The sequence below is a fragment of the Branchiostoma lanceolatum genome, chromosome 7 (genome assembly GCF_035083965.1).
Source record: "Branchiostoma lanceolatum isolate klBraLanc5 chromosome 7, klBraLanc5.hap2, whole genome shotgun sequence".
Lineage (NCBI taxonomy): Eukaryota > Metazoa > Chordata > Leptocardii > Amphioxiformes > Branchiostomatidae > Branchiostoma > Branchiostoma lanceolatum.
The window spans coordinates 7,025,956-7,045,891 of NC_089728.1; the positions used below are offsets into that span (position 1 = coordinate 7,025,956).

The following is a 19,936-nucleotide window of genomic DNA, read 5'->3' on the forward strand; positions in this document are numbered from 1 at the left end:
AAAGTGAGTTTCAAACCTCAAGTGCACTCCACATCTGATGACATCCCTTGTTGTGGTGTGTGGGCGGGTAATGTCCTTGGCTAGACCACATTTTTAAATCTCTGCATCTCTTGTTCTGTTTTTAGAAGAAAATGTCCTTGGCTAGACCACATTTTGTGATTTGTGATTCTACCTCTAGATCTCTTTACTTGATGTCTGTCTGATGTTAATATTGTGACTTGTACACTTTCGTGCAATGGGCAGATGAAAGGGCATATCGTTTTTACATAATTTCTCGCAGACTGCGTATGAATTAGCATAACGGTACTTGAATGCATTGAATGATTTGGCAACAGCTGAGGTTGGGGGGATAGTGTTAGTATGCACGTCATGGCTAGTCTGAGTGTTGTATATAATCCTATAAAACACATAACAATTCGTAGTGTGTAATTTTGTCTGGCATTTATTCACTTGATATACCAGCCAACCGACACATGTGCCCCTCCGCACGTAAGCGTGTATAAATGCTGCGTAGTCGTTGATAGAATAAAAGGCTAACAGGTTTGAAACTGTCACAATTTCGCAATAGGTTTATTTTAAAGCTATATGTAAAGCCGAGTACAGCCAAACCTGTACAAGTGACCACCTCTACATAAAGACCACCTGGCCAATGTGACCCCCTTTTCGTGGTCCGTTAGATAATTTTCCCCATTGACACAAGCATTAAGAATCCTGTCTATGGTGACCACCTGTCTACATAGACCAGATTTTCTTGGTGAGTGGTCTTCTTGGGCAGACCTAAATGGTCTTCTTGGGCAGTTTTGATTATTGCTGTAATTCAGCTATTCAGATACATTATGAGTCAAACATATAATAATATGTAATTTTGCTTCAAGTGGATATGATTACTGTGGAAACCTTTTTTTTTCAAATGTTTAATCTGATTTCGAAGATGCCATGATGGTATATGAGGCTTTTAACCAGTAAATATACCCCCCCTCCCGGTAATTGGAGATGGTAGAATAAAGCAATATATCTTGCAGCTACATGTAATGAAGGTGTTGGATAAAAACTGCATTTATGACCAAATTTGGCTTATTCATTCAAACAATAATTCTTTATTCAATCATTAGAACATTAAATTTTGTTAATTTGCTGTCATTTGCATGAGTTAAAAGATATCATACATGGGAATGTCATTTTGACCTCATGCATAACCCAAATACATATATTCATGTTGAATGGCTTGCTTTGCATAATTTATGTTTCACATTGTACAATGTATAATTGAATCAGAACAAAGAGCACCTGTGTTAGAATAGGTTGTGCTGTTAAGTAACAGCATACCTTAATACATAGAAAATGTCTGTGAATTTATTTGGTATAAATATCATCATTTACATTACAATATTGCTGTATTGTGTATGTCAATGTTGTGTTAAATGTTGAATTCTTTTCACATTTTAGGTTGAAATTCATCACAGAAAAGTGATCAGAAAAATCTCACAACTTTGTAGCCTACAAACATTCATGTGAGGAAACACATTACATTTGCTTGCAAATATCAGTCCTTATTATCTTATCCATCTTTTCAAACTAGTTTTGTAGGTCCGTAACAGGATTGAAGTAAGCCCCGCTCTCAGAAAATCAGCTTCATTCTCCCCAGTTCCTCATTATTCCGTGTATTAACTGTGAAACCCGAAGCCAAATTTGTCAGGACCAGGTTCCCTTTCCTATGGCGTGACTTGGAAATGACCCAACTCTTCCATTTGCGCAATTTTTTTTATGTTGGTGTCTGTGCTGGCATATCTCTCAGTTGATTACTTCTAATGCCCTAGATACCCACTGTTCTTGGCAAAGCTTTATCCACCCCAGACCATCAGTTAGTTCATAAGTATCGTATGTCTCTATTGGACGTTCACTCAGTTGTGCTTCTTCCTTTTCTTATCAGCAGTTTAGATGAGTCTCCATCCATTAATGACTGGTCTGGATTGAAAAATGAGATATTGTTTTGGGTGTGTCTGTGTGTGTGAGGTCACCCCTGGTATGTGACCTTGGTACTGCAGCAAAACTTCTGTGTTTTTTTACCTTTGGCATTGTCAAGAAGGCTGTGTTCCAGGTGTTGTTTGTGTGTGTTTCAATCAGTGGACAGCATACAAATGTAGCTCGAGAAGCTGTGGGTGGATCCTTATGATATTTGGTAGGTGGGTAGGGGTCAGGAAAACTAAGGTCATGTCGCTGATGGTCCCCTACTGGCTTTCTATGGTACTGCAGCAGAACTTCCAGTTTTGATATTTCATTGCTTATTTCTAGGTGCTGTTATGTCAAAAGTTAAGGTAAGTTCAGTTTTCCCTTTGGGCTATAAACAGCTCGATCACGCTACAGAATGATTCCTTCCAACAGGGATGAACTTTCAAGCCAAGAAAAAGTCCAACATGTACTTTCTTTTTTACTCTTTCGTCTGCAAAACACAAGACTCAAAATCACTTTTGGTTGCTAAGAAAACATCTTCAAGTATACACATCGTGGCCAATGCAATTTACAACCAAAAACTCATACATAAAATGACTGCAGTTTGAATGGATTTTGCTAGGGGCCAGTTTTCCTTCGCTACCCACAAACCAAATGACATGAAAATCTACTATAGTATACATGTCGTATTTAAAACTTGTACGGAACAACCATAACTAACTAGTGGTTGTGATGAAAACTATAGCCCGGTTCATGGAGTTGTTTTTAAAAATCAGAAGGACCTCCCTGACTGTGCTTTTTTGGTGCAAAAACCGGTGCTGCTCTAATAGGAAAAATGCCAAACTATAGCTAGGGATTCCATCTTCTAAATTGTGGACGTGCTATTCTGCCTATCAATTGTATACATAAAGCATGAGAGCACATTTCTGGGTCAAGCTACTGCGTATTTCCCGTAGCAATCCGGCTGTGCGCACGGCAACGAGCCCGGCGCAGTTCCAGGAGAACCCTCCATCACTCGGGGCAGCTGCAGTAAATTAAAATGTCAGACGTTCCTCGGGAGAACTCCCTCTCTAAATCCATGTGGGGTAAAATGTATCCTCTTTATCCTACCTCCCAGACACTACGTGACAGGTAGGCCCGATTACAGCAGGGCTCCAAATACGAGTAGGTATAGGTGCACGGGCGCACGTAACCTAGAAATTTAGGTGCACTTAAAACATTTTGGGTGCACTAAGTAACAAAAAAGTTGAAAGTCAGCAAAACCTAATTACAACCCTTACTGTCTCTCTTTAAATGTTGAATTTGCTGAAATTCTTACTGTTGCTAACCTTTAAATCTTAAACAGGTAGTACAATGAAGATTTTGTTATTTTTTAATAAAATTTTAATGAATTTGATAAATGTTTATGCTGTATACTAGTGTACAGATATGCAACTCAACAGAAATATCTAGGTCTACTGGTGCACCCACAAGAATTAGGTATACAGCTCCAAGTTTGAATATGCACACACCCAGTATTTTGGAGCCCGGCCGTAACATTTGAGGCAGGTGTCTGTGTGACTGGGTAGCAGGGAAAGGATTGGGGATGTTTCTGGCGCTTCTGTTTGTGTGCAAACCCTCGGTGCTACAACCCAAGCAAACTGCTCCTCTCAGATATCGCAGAAAGGCATGTCGATGACGGCGGTAAGATTTCATAATAGATTTATAATCGTATTTACTTAGTATATATAATGTACGTCTGATTATAAGTAACAATGATGTTGTGTGTTAGTAGTACTGGTGATGATCGCACAAAATCAGGACTGGCTGCAGCAAAGTGCTTCCCTCATGATCAGATACCACAGAGAGGCACATCATATCTTATATAAGTACGGAGATAGACAAACCAATACATGCATTTGCATACCTGTCTCATTATGTAACAGTGATATTGTGTGTGTGTGTGTTACAGGTTCTGTTAATGTTCATTTGCTATAGACGTACACCAATGTTTCTGATGATGTAATTTTTTTGAATTTCCTTATTGTTTCTCAGGTATATCTGTGATGAGTTGTAAATTGAGATTGAGCACTTGCCTCAAACGCTTGAATATTTCAGAAGGGGATTATAACTAGGTGGCAATTCATTTATCTTCAAGTGATCTGTTTCTTAAGTCTTAAAATAATTACTGCTTATCTCTATTCCACTGGAGGCACTATCAAGTAAGATTATCGATAAGGCCATGCCAATTTTATTTCTTGGTTTTCAGATTCTTCCCTTGATTTTTTTTTTAGTTGAAAAAATTATGCACTGTAATGAAAAGATTGCAATGTACCTTTCTGGTATAATACAATATCAAAATGGTGAACAATCAAGATTAATTCCAACGTCGAATCTTATCCAGGCATCTTATCCAGAGATTAAAACGGATAATTTATTACCAATAGATTGGAACGAAGAATGCTTCTGTTCACATATTAATTTTGAATTACAGCTTCAGCTTGAGGTGCTACATGCTATTAGTAATAATTAATATAAGAGAAGTACTTCTAGCTTGCATGAAAATCAGTGTGTTGATATCTAACCTTGACATTTTGTAGGTGGTTTTGTCCATAGTACTGAAATTACTTCCGTGAACATCAAAGAATGGTTTTAGATAGAATATTACATGTTTATGTATATGCTCTTACATAAGCTCTTATACACTGCCTTATTTCTAATTCTATACCTGACCTGCACCTAACTTTAAGATTTTGGTGTACAGAAGAATATGGATGTACAACAGAAAATAAATGAAACCAAATTTTGTAACTAGTTTCAAAATTAAAAACAAGTAATACAACAAGATTTTATTCTTTTTTTTCTGATTCTTTAATGTTAAAAATATGTTGTGTACAATTATAGTACCTTTAAGGTACTACATGTATAGAACCCTACACAAATATTCATGTGCACCTACAGTAAAAAATGAGGTGCACAGCTCCAATTTTGGGTGCACAAAAGTGCATGCAAATTATGCACGTAGTATTTCGAGCCCAGTAGAACCTTCTAGTTCTTGGGTAGACCAGGCTTTTCTTATCTATGTCTGGATCTACAGACACAGGAGAAGACCTCTGTGTGAAGAGAATACTAACTAAGCATGCCATAGTGTGTATGATGACTGCATACCTGTAAAATCATATCTTTATGACCATGTGTGATGTGTGTGAGGTAGGCCACGTCGTTGGAACTCCCTCGATAAGAGGTCCAATATATCTCCCGTCTGTGCGGATCCCCGCACGTCAAACCCACCTGTTGTGCAGCCCCCAGGTGGATCGTCGGAGGCCAGAGATAACACATCTTCCTCTGACAGGTCGTAAATTTTTAATAACCCACTGTCTCGTGCCCTTTGGTCCGGCAGTGATAAATGCCTCTGCCGTGCCCGGACAGCATTTGTTTTCTCCGCGCGCGTCCGTCGAGCAGTTTTCATAACGCGCAGGTGACGGCTCGCGAAAGGTTAACATACTCCGCCGCGGACTGGCACGGTCGGAGGTGAGACGGGGTGTCACACGAGCGTGGAAGGGGGGGCTGAACGAATTCGCCATCTGACCGAATTTATCCGGGAAAGGGCACTAAGCGCCAGAGGGCAGGACTTGGTTGGAAATAGTTGTGGTGGATGGGTTGTTGAGTTAACATGTACTGTACATACGTCATGGGGGGGGGGGTTGAACATATCTGCCGTCTGACCGAATTTATCCACGAAAGGGCACTAAGCGCTGGAGGGCGGTTTGAAATAGCTGTGGTGGATGGCTTGTTGAGTTAACATGTACTGTACATACGTCATGGGGGGGAGGCAGATCTGCCGTCTGACCAGGGCTGTCTCCAGCTTTTAATTTTTTTCTGTCCCACTCATTGTTTGGGAGCCGATGTTTTGAATTTTTGTTGTTAAATTCATCATTTTAAGCTTACGAAGATACATTTTCATCAATTTCATGTCATAAAGTTCAGATTTGGGGCGGAAGAGTGAAATTTTTTTCCGTCCCAGCAAGCAAATTTCCGTCCCGGAACGGAGGGACAGGTCCTGGAGACAGCCCTGAGTTTATCCGTGAAAGGACACTAAGCTCCGGGGGGCGGGAGCCGGTTTGAAATAGTTGTGGTGGACGGGTTGTTGAGTTCACATGACGATACGTCATGTTTGTGAGGGCCCGCCCAGCCAACAGGACAGGGTGGGTGGGTGTGCGGTAGACTGATTGATCCGGCAACGCGAGCGGAACAGATTAGGCAGGGAAATGTGATGCATGCACGGGCTGGATCGGCGACGACATTTTAATTAGCTGTTGTAGCATGACTGCTGTGTTTAATGGACCCGCCCTGGGTGGAATTATGAGTCTGTAACTGTGTTAGAACCAATTCACATGCAAGGGGTGGGTACTATTAATAGTCTTATAATGAAGTCATCCACATATGTGGTATCTATAATAGCTGTATAGTTGATGAATGGTAGATCACTATTATCATACAATCTGCTGAGAAAATTGTTGGAAAAATCTTTCTTTTTTATATTATACCTAAGGCTGCACCAATCCAATGTATTGCAGGTAAATCATGCAACTTAAAGGTACATTCTCACATTGGATGAATAATCATAATCATTAGGACACCATTTAACAGAATTTCCAAATTGTGGGCTCAGAAACGTCATCTCTAGGTTACTAAAGCATAAGCTACAAGTCATAATATTTCCTTGATGATAAAATTTTTTTTGAGAAGGTATTTTGGTCAATGTGTGTATGCATGGTAACATTTTTTTTACCATTGCGATAAAGGATGTGAAATAATTCCTATTGCAAGGTAAAACTTCAGTCACATTCAGCCCTTTATATTGCCAGACATTGTAATTTCTGGTCTTTCTCTCATCAATTCATTTACAATTACAGGGAAGGGGTTGCAATAAACTTTGAAACCATAGAATAAAACTTAAAATGTTGCCTATGAATTATAATGAGCATGTTACAGCATCACAGCAATGAGTTATTTTTTTCTTGTTGTGTTTTGCAGAGCAAGTGTCCAGTGCAGCATAAATCATGTTTTAAAGGACTTGTGTGATATAAGTAAAAATATAGTAATAAACTTGCCAATATTTGGCATGTTACAGCATGACAGCAAATTTTATTTTCTTCTCTTTTTGCGTTTTGTATCTAGCAAGTTAGACCTGCGTGTTCCGGTGCAGTAACAATCATATTTTACTGGAGTTGTTAAGTAGTAAATGTAGTATTTGAATACACTTACTACAGTTGTGGATGTCCCTGACACAGGATATGAAAATACACAGTTGCAAAAACACACAATCAGATAGAGCTTTAAAAGTGTTACAGTATCGCAACAAAAAGGTTTTTTTCTCTTGTTGTGTTTTGCAGAGCAAGTCACATGCGCGTTCCAGTGCAGTAACAACCAATGCCTTCCCACTATGCTGTTGGTGTGCAACGGCAGAAAAGACTGTCCAGATAATTCTGACGAAAAAGACTGCCAGATGAACAGTGCCAGCCAAATAGACAGTAAGTTTTGTCGTGTTTAAGTTAACCCTCAGACCGCTAAGGTATCAATTTGGCACCAAAATGGGTTAAGCAGCAGGGAGAAATTAACAAAGTTTAGAAGTTAAGATCCTTCCAACACCCTTCAGTAAGATAATTCTGATGAGGACTTTCGTTATGAGGACTCTGAGAGACATTCAAAACCTAGTTTAAAGCTATATTCGTCTGTCCTCAGTAACCGTCTCAGTATTCGTCTGTCAAAAATAACCTTTTTAATGTATATAAGCGCATGATAATTTTTTAAATCTGGTCCATTGGAATGTTTTTAACATACTTCTGTAAGAAATCTAATGTAATTCAGGTGTGTCGTTCAGACATACCTGCAATGTTGATTTCAGAATAAAGATTGATTGATTGATTGATGAGAAAGACAGACAGATAAATAGTGCCAGCCTAGTAGACAGTAAGTTTTGTTTCAGACTGCTAAGGTAGCTGTTTAGCACCATATTGTGTTGCTAATATGGTTGGGCTTCAGGAAGAAGGTTAAAGACTGCCAGCCATGTAGACATTACGTTTTGTCATGTTTAGTCAGTTGAAAGTTCAACTTCTTCCCAAAGACCCACACACTCTTTTATTGGGCAGTGCACGTCTCTGTTTCTATAGCCCTTGGGCCACACAGAATTTTTGGCCTCAAAGTGGTTGTACTCATATTTTGCTATGGATGCCTTTTTTTTCTCTTTTTGATGGAAACCAAAGTTCAAGTTGCATGTCTCTTGATCAATATCATATCAAAGGCAAATATATATAGTAGACACACAAATCACACAATCTTTGTCAAGAAGTTTATGTTTTTGATAGCATTTGTGTGTGATTGTGTGGTTAATCAGCATATTAAATGTAGTAACTCAAAAGCTATTTGACATATTCTTACGATATTTTGTATGCGGGTATAGGTGTAGACAAAACAAAGAACTTATTTAATTATGGGCCCCCTAGCGTCCTTCTGTGGTACTGAAGTGGGAGTTCCTCTTTTGGTATCTCAGGTTTTGAACATGCGTTGAACAAACATCATCATGATTTTCGAAAAACGAGGTAGCTTTCAGGTTGGGAAATAAAGTGTAGGTTTGGACCCCCCAGTGGCTTTCCTTGGAACTTCAGGCTTGTTTATTATCTATATCTGTATCTATATATAGCTGGTAGAACCGCCATTTGGCGTAACACACCAGCATCAGCAGTAGGACAGGAATAGGCTTGATCAAGGGATGGTGAGGTGAGGTGACATTGGTGCATTTTCTATAGCTTCATTACAAACGCGCCCATGTAAAACACGTATTATAACAAGTCATGTAAGCCTATTGGGCGAAAAAACTCATGAATGACCTTAAATTCAAGGTCTAACTACAAGCTCTTGGGGCTCAATTCACTAGTGAAAGACCTTGTATGTTGACTTATGATACCTTTTTCTGAGCCCATACCTTGGGGGGTTATGCTATAGGTTCATGCAGTTGTCATTGTCAAATCCAAGGTTGATGATCAATATTAAATGTAACATGTTATATGTAGTAGATAGCATTTCATATTGTATGTAGTATATTGTGATATATATTGTTCGTATACAGATTTTAGTCAATCGCTTGAGGTGGCTGGTAGGGAAAAAGGCAACTGTTACAGCAGAATCTATTTTATACATGGCTTTGCTTCAAATATGCTCCTAGTCCTACTCTATGCAAAATATTTGGAAGTATTTGCTTTGTCAGAAAATATAGCGAAAGAAAATTGTCCCATAATTCTATTTTGAATTTCTCTGTATCTGTATTGTTTGTCCACCTTATTAGCCAGTATAAAAACCCTCTAGCATACCGTAAGTCTTGAAATGTTTGTAGTAGATTTCTTTCTTTAGTCTCTGCAGTATGTCCTCTCTACCGTATAATCTGTATCTGTATCTGTATCTATATAGCGGGTATAACCGCCATTAGGCATAACACACCAGCTTCGCAGGCACGCGGCGCGGTAGCAGCTGGTTATATTACACCAAACGGTCTGTTACACCTAGTCTTTGCATATCTGACTGCAACCGTTCTTTAAAGCTACTTAGTGAGGAAGCTCCTACAGTACTTGACACTGCAACTATGCATTTCCATGCTTTTACAGCAGTACTACAAAATTGTTTCAACCACAAATTAAAACACCACGAAAATAAGTAGCTTTACAGTAGAATACCAGTACTGTAAATGCATTTAAGTTCGCATGGTTTTTATTTCGCGGTAGGGAGGAAATGGAGTGTTCACGGTGGTCTTAAGTTCGTGGTTGAAATAATAGTAGCGCAACAGTTATTGGTGTGCAAAAGTTTCGCAGTGGTTTTAAGTTTGCGCTGAAAGTTCATCACAAAAACCGTGAACATAAAAGTTCACATTTGATTTAGTACAGAGTGCTCATAATACAAAAATTCCATATGCTATTATAGACTGCACAACCTTGGCATTGAAGTCATATCTATTTTTGCATTCAGCAACACTGAGTCTATCAGTTGATGTTGTGTTATATCTCAATGTCAATACAATTATCGCAAGCTTGCAGGATACGAACCTGACTTTGCTACCCCAAGTTGAAATTTGCAGTGTTCATTACCCTAGCTACCATCTAGCATCTGGTTCCATTTTGTATTCACAAACCAGGTTATCTTTAACAAGATGGGCAGCCTGATCTGTTTATCATTCAATTTGTTCATTCATTCACTCATTTATTCAGATCCTGTTACTGCCTAGTGGCACATAGGGCAGCAAGTTACATTGCTGTTTCTGTAGCAGTGTATGTTTCTACAGGGAGGGGTTGCTAGCCTTCCCCTTGAACGTGCTCGAGGCACCTCCTCGAACACGGGACCCACATTTTACGTCCCTTCCGAAAGACGGGTGCAGCCCCAACCGCAATGTCCTGACCCAGGATTGAACCTGATCCCCACCTAATTGGAACCTGCTACTAGTTGAGCTACAGGGACATCCCATACTTCATAATTTCTAATCTCACATTTTATATACATGATTGTAGGCAGACTACATCATACATGTATGCAGCGTAATTGCACCTTGGCATGCAATGTGAACAGTCAGAAATGTTTTTCTGTAAAGGAGCAGGACGCAAACAAATGGCTGCAAGGGATTCAAACTTACAAATTTACAACCAAAATTTCACTTAATCATCACAGATTAAATGAAAAGTCTGTAAGGATCCAGTGTAGCAGGCCGAAACGTACCCCTGGCTAGAACGTACAAGGTGTATTGTGACTAGGTGTATCTTTTTGCCTGCTACACTGGCAACAGGAACCGGTAATGAGTAACCACAGCCTAGATCTGAAAAAAATAGACTGACCAGGAGTGTGAACAGCTTCTATTTATATTCTATACAACAAACCATAATACAGTAGCTTAGATTTGTGCTTTGCAAACCAAACATGGTGCCCCCTGGCAGATTTGAAGTGAACAACAGTGACGTGTTACAAAGCCTAGTGATTTAAGAAGCGGAGAGAGAAATTTTTGACACAGATAGAATACAGCATAATGGTCTCTCCTTTTATTTAAATTATCTGTAACTTAATGCATTTAGCCCATGTTGGGTATGAATTTGGGTTGTCTCCTGACCTGTCCCTCTGTCCCGAGGCGGAAATTTGCTTACACTAATGTACAGAACTTCCTTTACATATAAATGTCAGAAAAAATGTGAAACCTTTGTTGTATAATTACACTTATCTTGGATTATGGAGTTAGCTATAAAAGTTCAAATTAAAGTTCTGAAGATTTTGCTGCATTGATTCTACATTAAGTCATGCTTTGCACCCAATATTTTTCTGTGCACCTAAATTTCCAGTAAAACCATTGTTGTATTACACTTATTTGGGATTATGAAGTTAGCTATAGAAGTTCAAATCAAAGTTCTGAAGATTTTGCTGCATTGATTCTACATTAAGTCATGTTTTGCGCCAAATTTTTTTTCAGTACACTTAGATTTCTAGTTATATTACTTATTTGGGATTTTGGAGTTAGCTATAGAATGTCAAATTAAACTTTATTTTCCTTGCACCTAAATTTCTAGGCTATTCCCAAAGGTGAATTTCGAGCCCTGTTCAAACATCAAACTGTGTCCTTGGGTCCACCAGCCAGAGTGCACCGAAAGGTCAAATGATGACCCGACCTATTTCGACTTCCTGACTGACAGACAGCTCCTGGTGCCCCTGGCTATAACAAGGGGGGATTTAAACGTCCAGTTCTGTAACAGGTCAAACCTGGTGGGCTGGCTATTACTGACATTAGTGCCGGATTCTATTACAAATGTACATGTTCAATGATTCTTAGCAACCTAAATATTAATGTTTTGTACTAGAAAAAAACTGGATTGCATGAGTTATTATGTGAAAAGCCCACATTTGTATCATTATATTTCACCCCATTGGTATTGACGAAATATGTTGTCTTTTCTAAATGAGAATATTTCTTCTTCTTCTCCTGTCAAATCTTCAAATTGATTCAGAAGGGTAGATGTCCTATGTCTAATTTTGCAACAGCCAAAATTGAAATGTTCAAATATTTGCAATGATGGAATTTTAGGGGTTGACTAGTGACCGTAAAAGTCGCTGAAATTAAGTAACCGTAAATGTTTTCATTTCAAGTCAACAAGAGGGTTGTTATCGTCATTATTTACAAATGTTTTCCATTTATTGTAATTATTTGTGTAAGAGATGGTTTTCTAAAACTTCAGAAATATTCATGATGTGGAATGTGACATTTCCAACAGTTTCTAAATCAAGAACTACAGTATGAAAACCATCACAACTTCGTTTAGTCCAAATGGACTGTGAGGAGTGCACTCTGATGGCAGGCTGATTCGATTTGTTAACTGTGGTTGTAACCTTGGCATTGAAAAGTGTCTGGTGCTTTGGGGATATAGAATGTGTCATGAATCATTGTTAAGTGCTTTGAAGAATTGGTCTGGGTCCTCTCACATCTGAATAATAGAAACCATACACAGCGTGAACCAAAATCTTTTGTGAACCAAAATCTTTCGGTAGGTGGGCCTTCTAATAAGGTAATCCAAGATTATTTGTGCAATTACACTGTATATAATGTATATTTCTCTTGTCCAAGAAGGTTATGTTCAGTGCCGTTTGTGTTTGTTTGTAGACAGCATAACCCAAGAAGCTATGAATAAATCTTTATGATACATTGTATTTGGTAGGTGGGTAGGTGTCGGGAAAACGAAGATCAGATATTGGGCCTCCTAGCTGCTGCCTACGGCACTGCAGCAGTTCTAACAGGTTTTGATATCTCATGTTCTGGACATACTATGGTCATAATTTTTACAAATCCTTTACTGTATGAGCACCTCATTGTGAATGAGGTGTTTGGGGGAACTCTTGTTCAGTTCAAATAGTTTTAAGTTTATCAACCTCCGGCAAGCTAAGGTAGCCGTTTGGCACCAAATTTGTATTGGTTACTGGGTTAGGCAGCAGGGAGAAGGTTAAGCTTCTCTAGGTGGCGTGGGTAATGATGCATTCTTGGCTTATAATCATATACTGCTACCAAAATGTAATCATTATGGCTTACATCTATAGATTTGTTACTTTTAGCATGGCATGTTTTTTGAAAGAAGGAGAATCATCGTGTAGGGGTTCAAATATTTATACGCCTGAAATCTAAGTATAAGTAAACCATTCCAAAAGTTAACTGAAAATAGGATAATACATTTTTTATAGAATATGTGTAGAGATGGTATATATATATATATATATATATATATATATATATATATATATACGTGTAGCTAAACTTTTTGGCACTCTTGTATTGCATCTGCTGTGTGCACTCTAGGAAGCCATCCATAAGATGTAATTTGTATGTTTATTTCAATAAAAAAGATTACTTCTAATACCAGACGAGACTTTTTTATGGCTCAGAACGCCAGCAGTGGTGGAGGCAATTTATATCTGTACTGTATGTAACATTGCTTTTATGATTGATAGTTTATTATTGTTACTGTGTAATTACTATAGTTGTAGTTTGTGTTTTTATATGTGAAATCAGGGATACCTGAAAAAAAGGCTTCACAGCCTGAGTGTAATTGCCCTGTATAAATAAAATAAATGAAATGAGTGGTAGCGTGGGGTTGCATGTTTCCAGTGTCTGATATCTTCAGGCGGTAATATTCAGTGCTAAGCCTGGCATATAAAGTGGTATCAGCTACATTAGGAAGGACATGACCATCAGTCAGACTTGGTGCTGTTAGCCCTGCCTGACCCCCAGTATGAAAATGGGTCTGCTTGGTACAACTCAAACAAGGTGTCTGGTCCTGATAATGGGCGGTTTTAATAGGCTTGGGATTGCTTTCATTCTGGAGGTGGAGGTGTGTACCAGGGGGCAGCCAAGGGAGCGTGGCCCAGGCTCGAAATACTGACAGTTTTTTTACAGGTTCGCAGAGGTTTCGTTTTCGCGGATTTTGATGTGACCTCTATGCTGGGAATACTGTAATTCTTGATTTGCTAACTGTAACTTAATTTTAGCTACTTTAATGGTCACCTCTCAACCACTAAAATTTTGTCATTGCAAATATTTGATCACTAACAATTGGGACAGTGACGTTTGTTCCCACCGTTAGAATTAGATGCAGTGAACTGTTAACTTTTCCCCAAACCGCTAAAATTGCCAACCGCAATATTAAATGGATTTACAGTATGCATTTCCAGTGTATTACTACTGTTCTGTGGAATTGTTTCTACCACAACAAAATCTAGAAAACGTCCCTTCTCCTGCTACTGTGAAATCAAGTCCACGCGAAAAGTTGAGGTGGAAATGTCTGCCAGGGGGTAGCCAAGGGTACACGGCCATGGCTCGAAATACGGTCAGTTTTACTGCTGACTTTGACATGTTCACAGAGGTTTCGTTTTCGCGGGTTTTGCAACTTGACATCTCCACTGGGAAGATGCATTTCCCGTGTACTACTTCTGTTCCCTACTGTTTACTACTGTAGCCTACTGTTCTATGGAATTGTTTCAACCACAAACTTTAAACAACAAGAAAACTCCCCTTCCCCAGGTCCCATTAGGAAAAAAACTTTTTTTCAAGTGGCAGATATAGTTTTGACAAAAAGAGAATATCAGACCTTTGTACCTTATAGGCACAAATATTATGAGCTTCAAAGTCGGTAAATACAGACCTCATTTGCATAGGTATGGTCAAAGTGCCACAATGTCTTTATACCAGATGATAGGACCAAAGGTGTAGAAATTACACGTTGTGAGCTGATTTTCATGTAATAACGAAATGATAGGATTGCCATAAACATGGGATGTTACTAGTATTATACAGAGCTTGAAATTCGTTATTGAGAATGCAGGTGCACCTTATCTAAAAATTTATATAATCATGGATGTTACTTGATTTTGACTGAATGTTGTCTAACCTGTACAAGTGAACGCCCTCTTGGCCAATGTAGCCACTTTTTGGTGTAGCCTGATTGAATCGCGCTTATAGCGGCTGCCTGTAACCGGCCATTAAAGTCCAAGGCAGCAGTTCTTTTACTTCTATTATGGGCTTGAAAAAGAATTATTGTATCTGCCAACTCCAAAATCCATGGCTTGCTCGAGCTTCATGTCTGAACAGACCAGCGCAGCATCGCTATACTCTACTCTTGATCCTTCGCGACTGCTTTGCTGCCGGCACACGCGTCACCAACGAGTTTTAATCATATGAAACAAAGTCATTCGCAGCAAAATGCCACCTAGTTAGTTAAGAACAAAATATATGTTGCTCAGTTGCTACTTACTGTTCGTTTTCGACCGTTTTCAAACATAAAATCGTGGCGACAATTTTCCTTAGTCTGTTGTTGTTTGCTTGTCATGATCGGCTTCTACCATTATGCTAATAGGGTAATGAGAGGAAGGTCGCTCTGTTGAGGGCTTATTTCTTTTCAGAAAATTGCAACAGCCCAAATTTTACATCATAGTAATGTTATTCATATCTAGTTTGAAACTTTTGGTTAAGTAATTATCCTCAGTGATAGTTTGCAGCAAAATAAATTTAACACACTATACCTCTGCAACAGTGGTGTCTTCCGATGACCTTTATACTGCTCCGCCATTTTGAAAATCGTGTTTGGGCACATTTTCCGATGAATTCCCGGGGAAAACGGAAATATTGGGCCGACATTGAAACATTCTTGTTTTCTTTATTATTATCCTGTCAAGTTGAGTTCACATAAACTTGATAACTGCGTGAAAAAATGAAGATTTTGAACCTGGCGTGCGGTGGCGATGCAGCTTCCACCGGCGCACATTGACCGTTATCGGCAGTGTTACTGTACTCGCGGGACCGAAAATCGTCTGGCCGCGACCGCGTTGGACAGGTGGCCGCTATAGCCTAATTCTTAATGCTTATGTCAATGGGAAAAATCCAAGGGACCGACAAAAAGTGACCACTATGAGCAGGTGGCCGCTATGCAAAGGTGACCGCTAATACAGGTTTGACTGTACTTGTTATGAAAAGTATGGTCTTTTATGCATAGTAAGTAGGAAAGTTGTTATCAATTTTATGATGAGTACTCAGTATCTCTTGATCTACATTGTGGTTGAAGAGAGAGTTTGCAGTGACTGCTTGTATTGGTCCCATTGGCACTGACAAGTATAGACTTTTCCTTAATCTGTTTTCATGTTTAAGTTCACCATTGCCCACTAACCAACAAATTGAATTGGGGTGGCCTATAGGAGAATACCTGCATGGGTCCTATATTGGCACTGCCAAGTATAGACTTTTCCTTCAGACTATGTTTTCATGTTCAGAGTTATACGATAACCAACAAGTTGAATTGGGGTGGCCTGTAGGTATATTTTTTAATCACTCTCCAAAGTATTCTTAAGATATCTCTTGATCTGGCCATTGTGGTTGAAGAAAGAGTGCGGTAACTGCCAAGTACAGACTTTCCTTTAGACTGTTTTCATGTCAAAGTTCAGAGTTGTACGATAACCAACAAATTAGATTGCTATGGCCTAAAGGTATGTTTTTTAATCACTATCCAAACTATCTCTTGATCTGGCCATTGTGGTTGAAGAAAGAGTGTGCTTGGAATGCTTCTATGAGTCCTATATTGGCACTGCCAAGTAGTTGTTCCCGACTTGGCCGGCGTCCAGACAAATGGTTTTAGGGGGTTTATGCAAATGAGAACATAAATGTCACGGAGGACTGATAGTGTCTGGGGTAGAAAACAAACAAAGCCGGGATAGACAGCTGAGGTCAACCCCGGTGTCACATGCAAAGAAGTTAAGTCTACCCGACTGCAGCTGAAGTGCCCACGTACGTAGGTCTGCGCCGCATTTGGGAGTGGGAGATAGGAACCAGGCGTTGGGTTGGCCTGCAGGACAAGGTGACCAGGCCGGGCAGGGGGAGGCTCCAGGAGTGCTGCGACACAACCATGCATGTAGGTGCAGCCGGGACGTGTTTATACCAGGGGCATGATACAGGAGGGTAAACAGGCCTGGCCGATCGGCCTACTTTATCACCATGTCTGGTGAAAGCCAGACGGGCTGGTGGGTCGTGTCTAGTTAGTAAAATTTGGGCGTCTGAGGTCTCGGAGCTGCGTGTTTGTGGGAGGGGAGGAGGATCGCGCCGTATTTACTGCGGCGAAATCGATGCGGGCACGTTCGCAGCTACGCAGTCTGTTAGGAACCGACCATGGCCTCTCGCTCTGCCGTAAAGCAGATAGTAAAAGCCAGCTGGTTAGTGTGGTAGAGAGAGGATCTTGTGTCTTATCCCCTCCCCTCTGGTCTGTGTACTTGTCCCAACTTCCAGGTCACCCTTTGTGTCAGAAAGGGATGATTTATATGCTGTTGTCATTGGCCCAGCAGCCCCTGTGCAATTTGGCCCTCTTGGATTTCTTTTCTTCCAAAGTTTGCCTAGGTTTCTCCACGTAAGGCATGTGCGACGTCACCTTGTTATTGGCTGTTGGGTTTGTCTGGTTGTGGACGTGATGGCAGGCGTCCAGCGTACAGTGCACAGGTGGGAATAGTCATGACGTCCTCTCAGAGTCAGCCAGGCGTGAACGGCGGAGGTGCCGCCTCTCATTCGATCCCGCTTCGCAGCTGGTTTCCACATTCAACGAATTTGTGTCATTTTGTTTGGAGGGTGGGGAGGGGGCGTGGAACACCACTCCGAAATCTGAAGCCACAAAAACAAAGGCCCTAAATTTGAATGTTAAATTGCAAATATCTCAACCATGAAACATCCGATTAACTTGAAAATAAAAAGTTAATTAGTTTCTTTCAGTGAACTCTTTGCGATCCAATGGGCCTACATGGAAATGCCTTATCAGGAGTTCCTTTTTTGTGTGGAATGGCCCTCTTAAAGTTTGTTTTCCTTTTATTTGTATCTATAGAGAAGTCTTTTAAACATTACCATGTCATTTCAACTTCATTTGATAAATTGTCTACCGGATGTGTTTTTTATGACAATCTGAAATATTGAACCTAAATCTAAAGGTTGTTTTCCTTTGGTGTGAATAGGGAGAAATGTTTTAAACATTTCCATGTCATTTCAACTTCAGTTGGTAAATTGTCTACCGGATGTGTGTTTTATGAATATCAAACACTAAACTTGAAGTTGGCATGATAGCCGTCCACTGTGTTATCAAAGATTTCCACATTCAAAGTGCACCAAACCATTAAGAATATACTGTGTGCATTGTTCTGATAGTGTACTTTTTAGTTACATAGTACATATATACATGTACAGTTGGCGTGTGATGATATTGAATAATTTAGGGATGTGTTTTATGATGTACATTTATGTTGGTGGATAGAGTAATGCTGAAGAATTATTTGATGTAAAAAAATTTTACATCATCTTGTTGAAGATTCAATATTTTCTTTTAAATTTCTTTATAATTGTTTTTAGATTTGTATTTCATCAAGTTGCTATAAAGTATCCTGTCACTCTTCAACAATAAAGATTTGGGAAAAGAAAATTTCCATACATTTTCAACTTTTGCATGATCTTTCCTGAACTTGAATTGAATTTGACTTATAGACAACAATTTCGTTTTTGTTCTACTGAATGTCTTCCACTTGTGTCTCCACTTGACTGATTGTAAACATGTCTTGTCCTGTATATGCTGGGCCCTCTTCGGAATCAACTTTTATAAGTTGTAGGGGCTGTCTTAAGATGAAATACTGTAATTCTTGATTTGTTAATGGTAACTTATTTTTATAAGTTTTAGCTACTTTAACAGTCACTAGTCAACCGCTAAAATTTCATCATAGTGAAAGAAATTTTGATAACTAATATTTTAGACAGTGATGTTTGTTAGCCTGGAATCCAAACCTATTATAGCTCCCGAGTCTCCTCCCCGCAAATAGCGGAGAGGAGACTCGGGAGCTATAATAGGTTTGGATTCCAGGCTAGATGTTTGTTCCCAGCGTTGAAATTCAAATTCAAATGCCCTTTACTCCCAACCGCTAAAAATAAAATCACTGACAGCAATGTTAAATGGATTGACAGTAGATGAATAGATAATGAGGTTTTCTTTCTTGTTTCAGCACAAAATACAGAGTTTATCCAGATCATCCTTATCGTGGTAGCAGTGACTGTGACCGTGGCAGTGATTAGCTGCATTTTCAACCATTACAAGCGCGCAAGAAATTCTTGGATGGAACGCCGAAGTCAGAGAGAGCGGGTAAGTCAGCGATTACTTACTACCACAATATAACCACATACATTTTTTTACAGATATACAATATAGAGATGAACCAGGTGTTGTGGTTGTGTGTTGTGATATGATTAAGTTTAAAACAGTATTCGTACAGCTACACATGCATTAGTTCACACTGAATTAAAACAACAGAATACGTAACAAAATTGAAACATGCCAAAACACCAGTTACAGGGCTGAGTGGACACAGGGATAGAGGATTTTCATTCACTTTCCATATCATTGAAGAAGACAGGTGTTGACTGTCATGTTGGTGTCCACCATTTGCATTTCAATGGATCGTAGCTCAAGAGTAACACTGCATTTTAAGATGTTGTTAGCAATTTTTCATGTGTTCTTTTAGTACTCCCTTCTGTCAGCTATACACACTCAAAAGAGGTTATTTCAGATGGTCAGAAGATCTCTGAATGTCCAAAAACGCTTGAGCTACGATTCGCTGGAAATGCAGATACCTGTGTCAGCCCCCATGCTAGTATCCCTATGACGTCAGTGTTACACGCCAAAATAATCAAGCGTACACTGTTTTAAAATCTTGTTTGAAATTTTCAATGTGTTCTTTTAGTATTCTCTTCCGTAAACTATAAACACGTAAGCTATACACACTTGTAAGACGTTATTTGACATGGTCTCTTGTCTTGAGAAGATCTCTAGATGTCCCAAAATGCTTGAGGTACGATTCACAGAATGCAGATAGCTTCGTCCGCCTTCATTTTGGTCTCCCTATAGCTATGACGTCATGTGAAAACACTCATTGA

General features: G+C 39.4%; 1 protein-coding gene across 2 annotated transcripts in view; it reads left to right on the forward strand.

Annotated features, from left to right (window-relative positions):
• Positions 1 to 19,936, forward strand: part of LOC136438923 (low-density lipoprotein receptor class A domain-containing protein 4-like) — an 80,941-nt gene that overhangs the window by 34,135 nt on the left and 26,870 nt on the right. Inside the window, exons 4-5 of one of the 2 annotated variants that reach the window (XM_066433956.1) lie at positions 7,326 to 7,463; positions 19,009 to 19,145. In XM_066433956.1, the coding sequence (XP_066290053.1) occupies positions 7,326 to 7,463; positions 19,009 to 19,145 (275 nt within the window). The remainder of the gene's footprint in view (positions 1 to 7,325; positions 7,464 to 19,008; positions 19,146 to 19,936) is intronic. The other variant, XM_066433957.1, reaches the window with a different exon arrangement.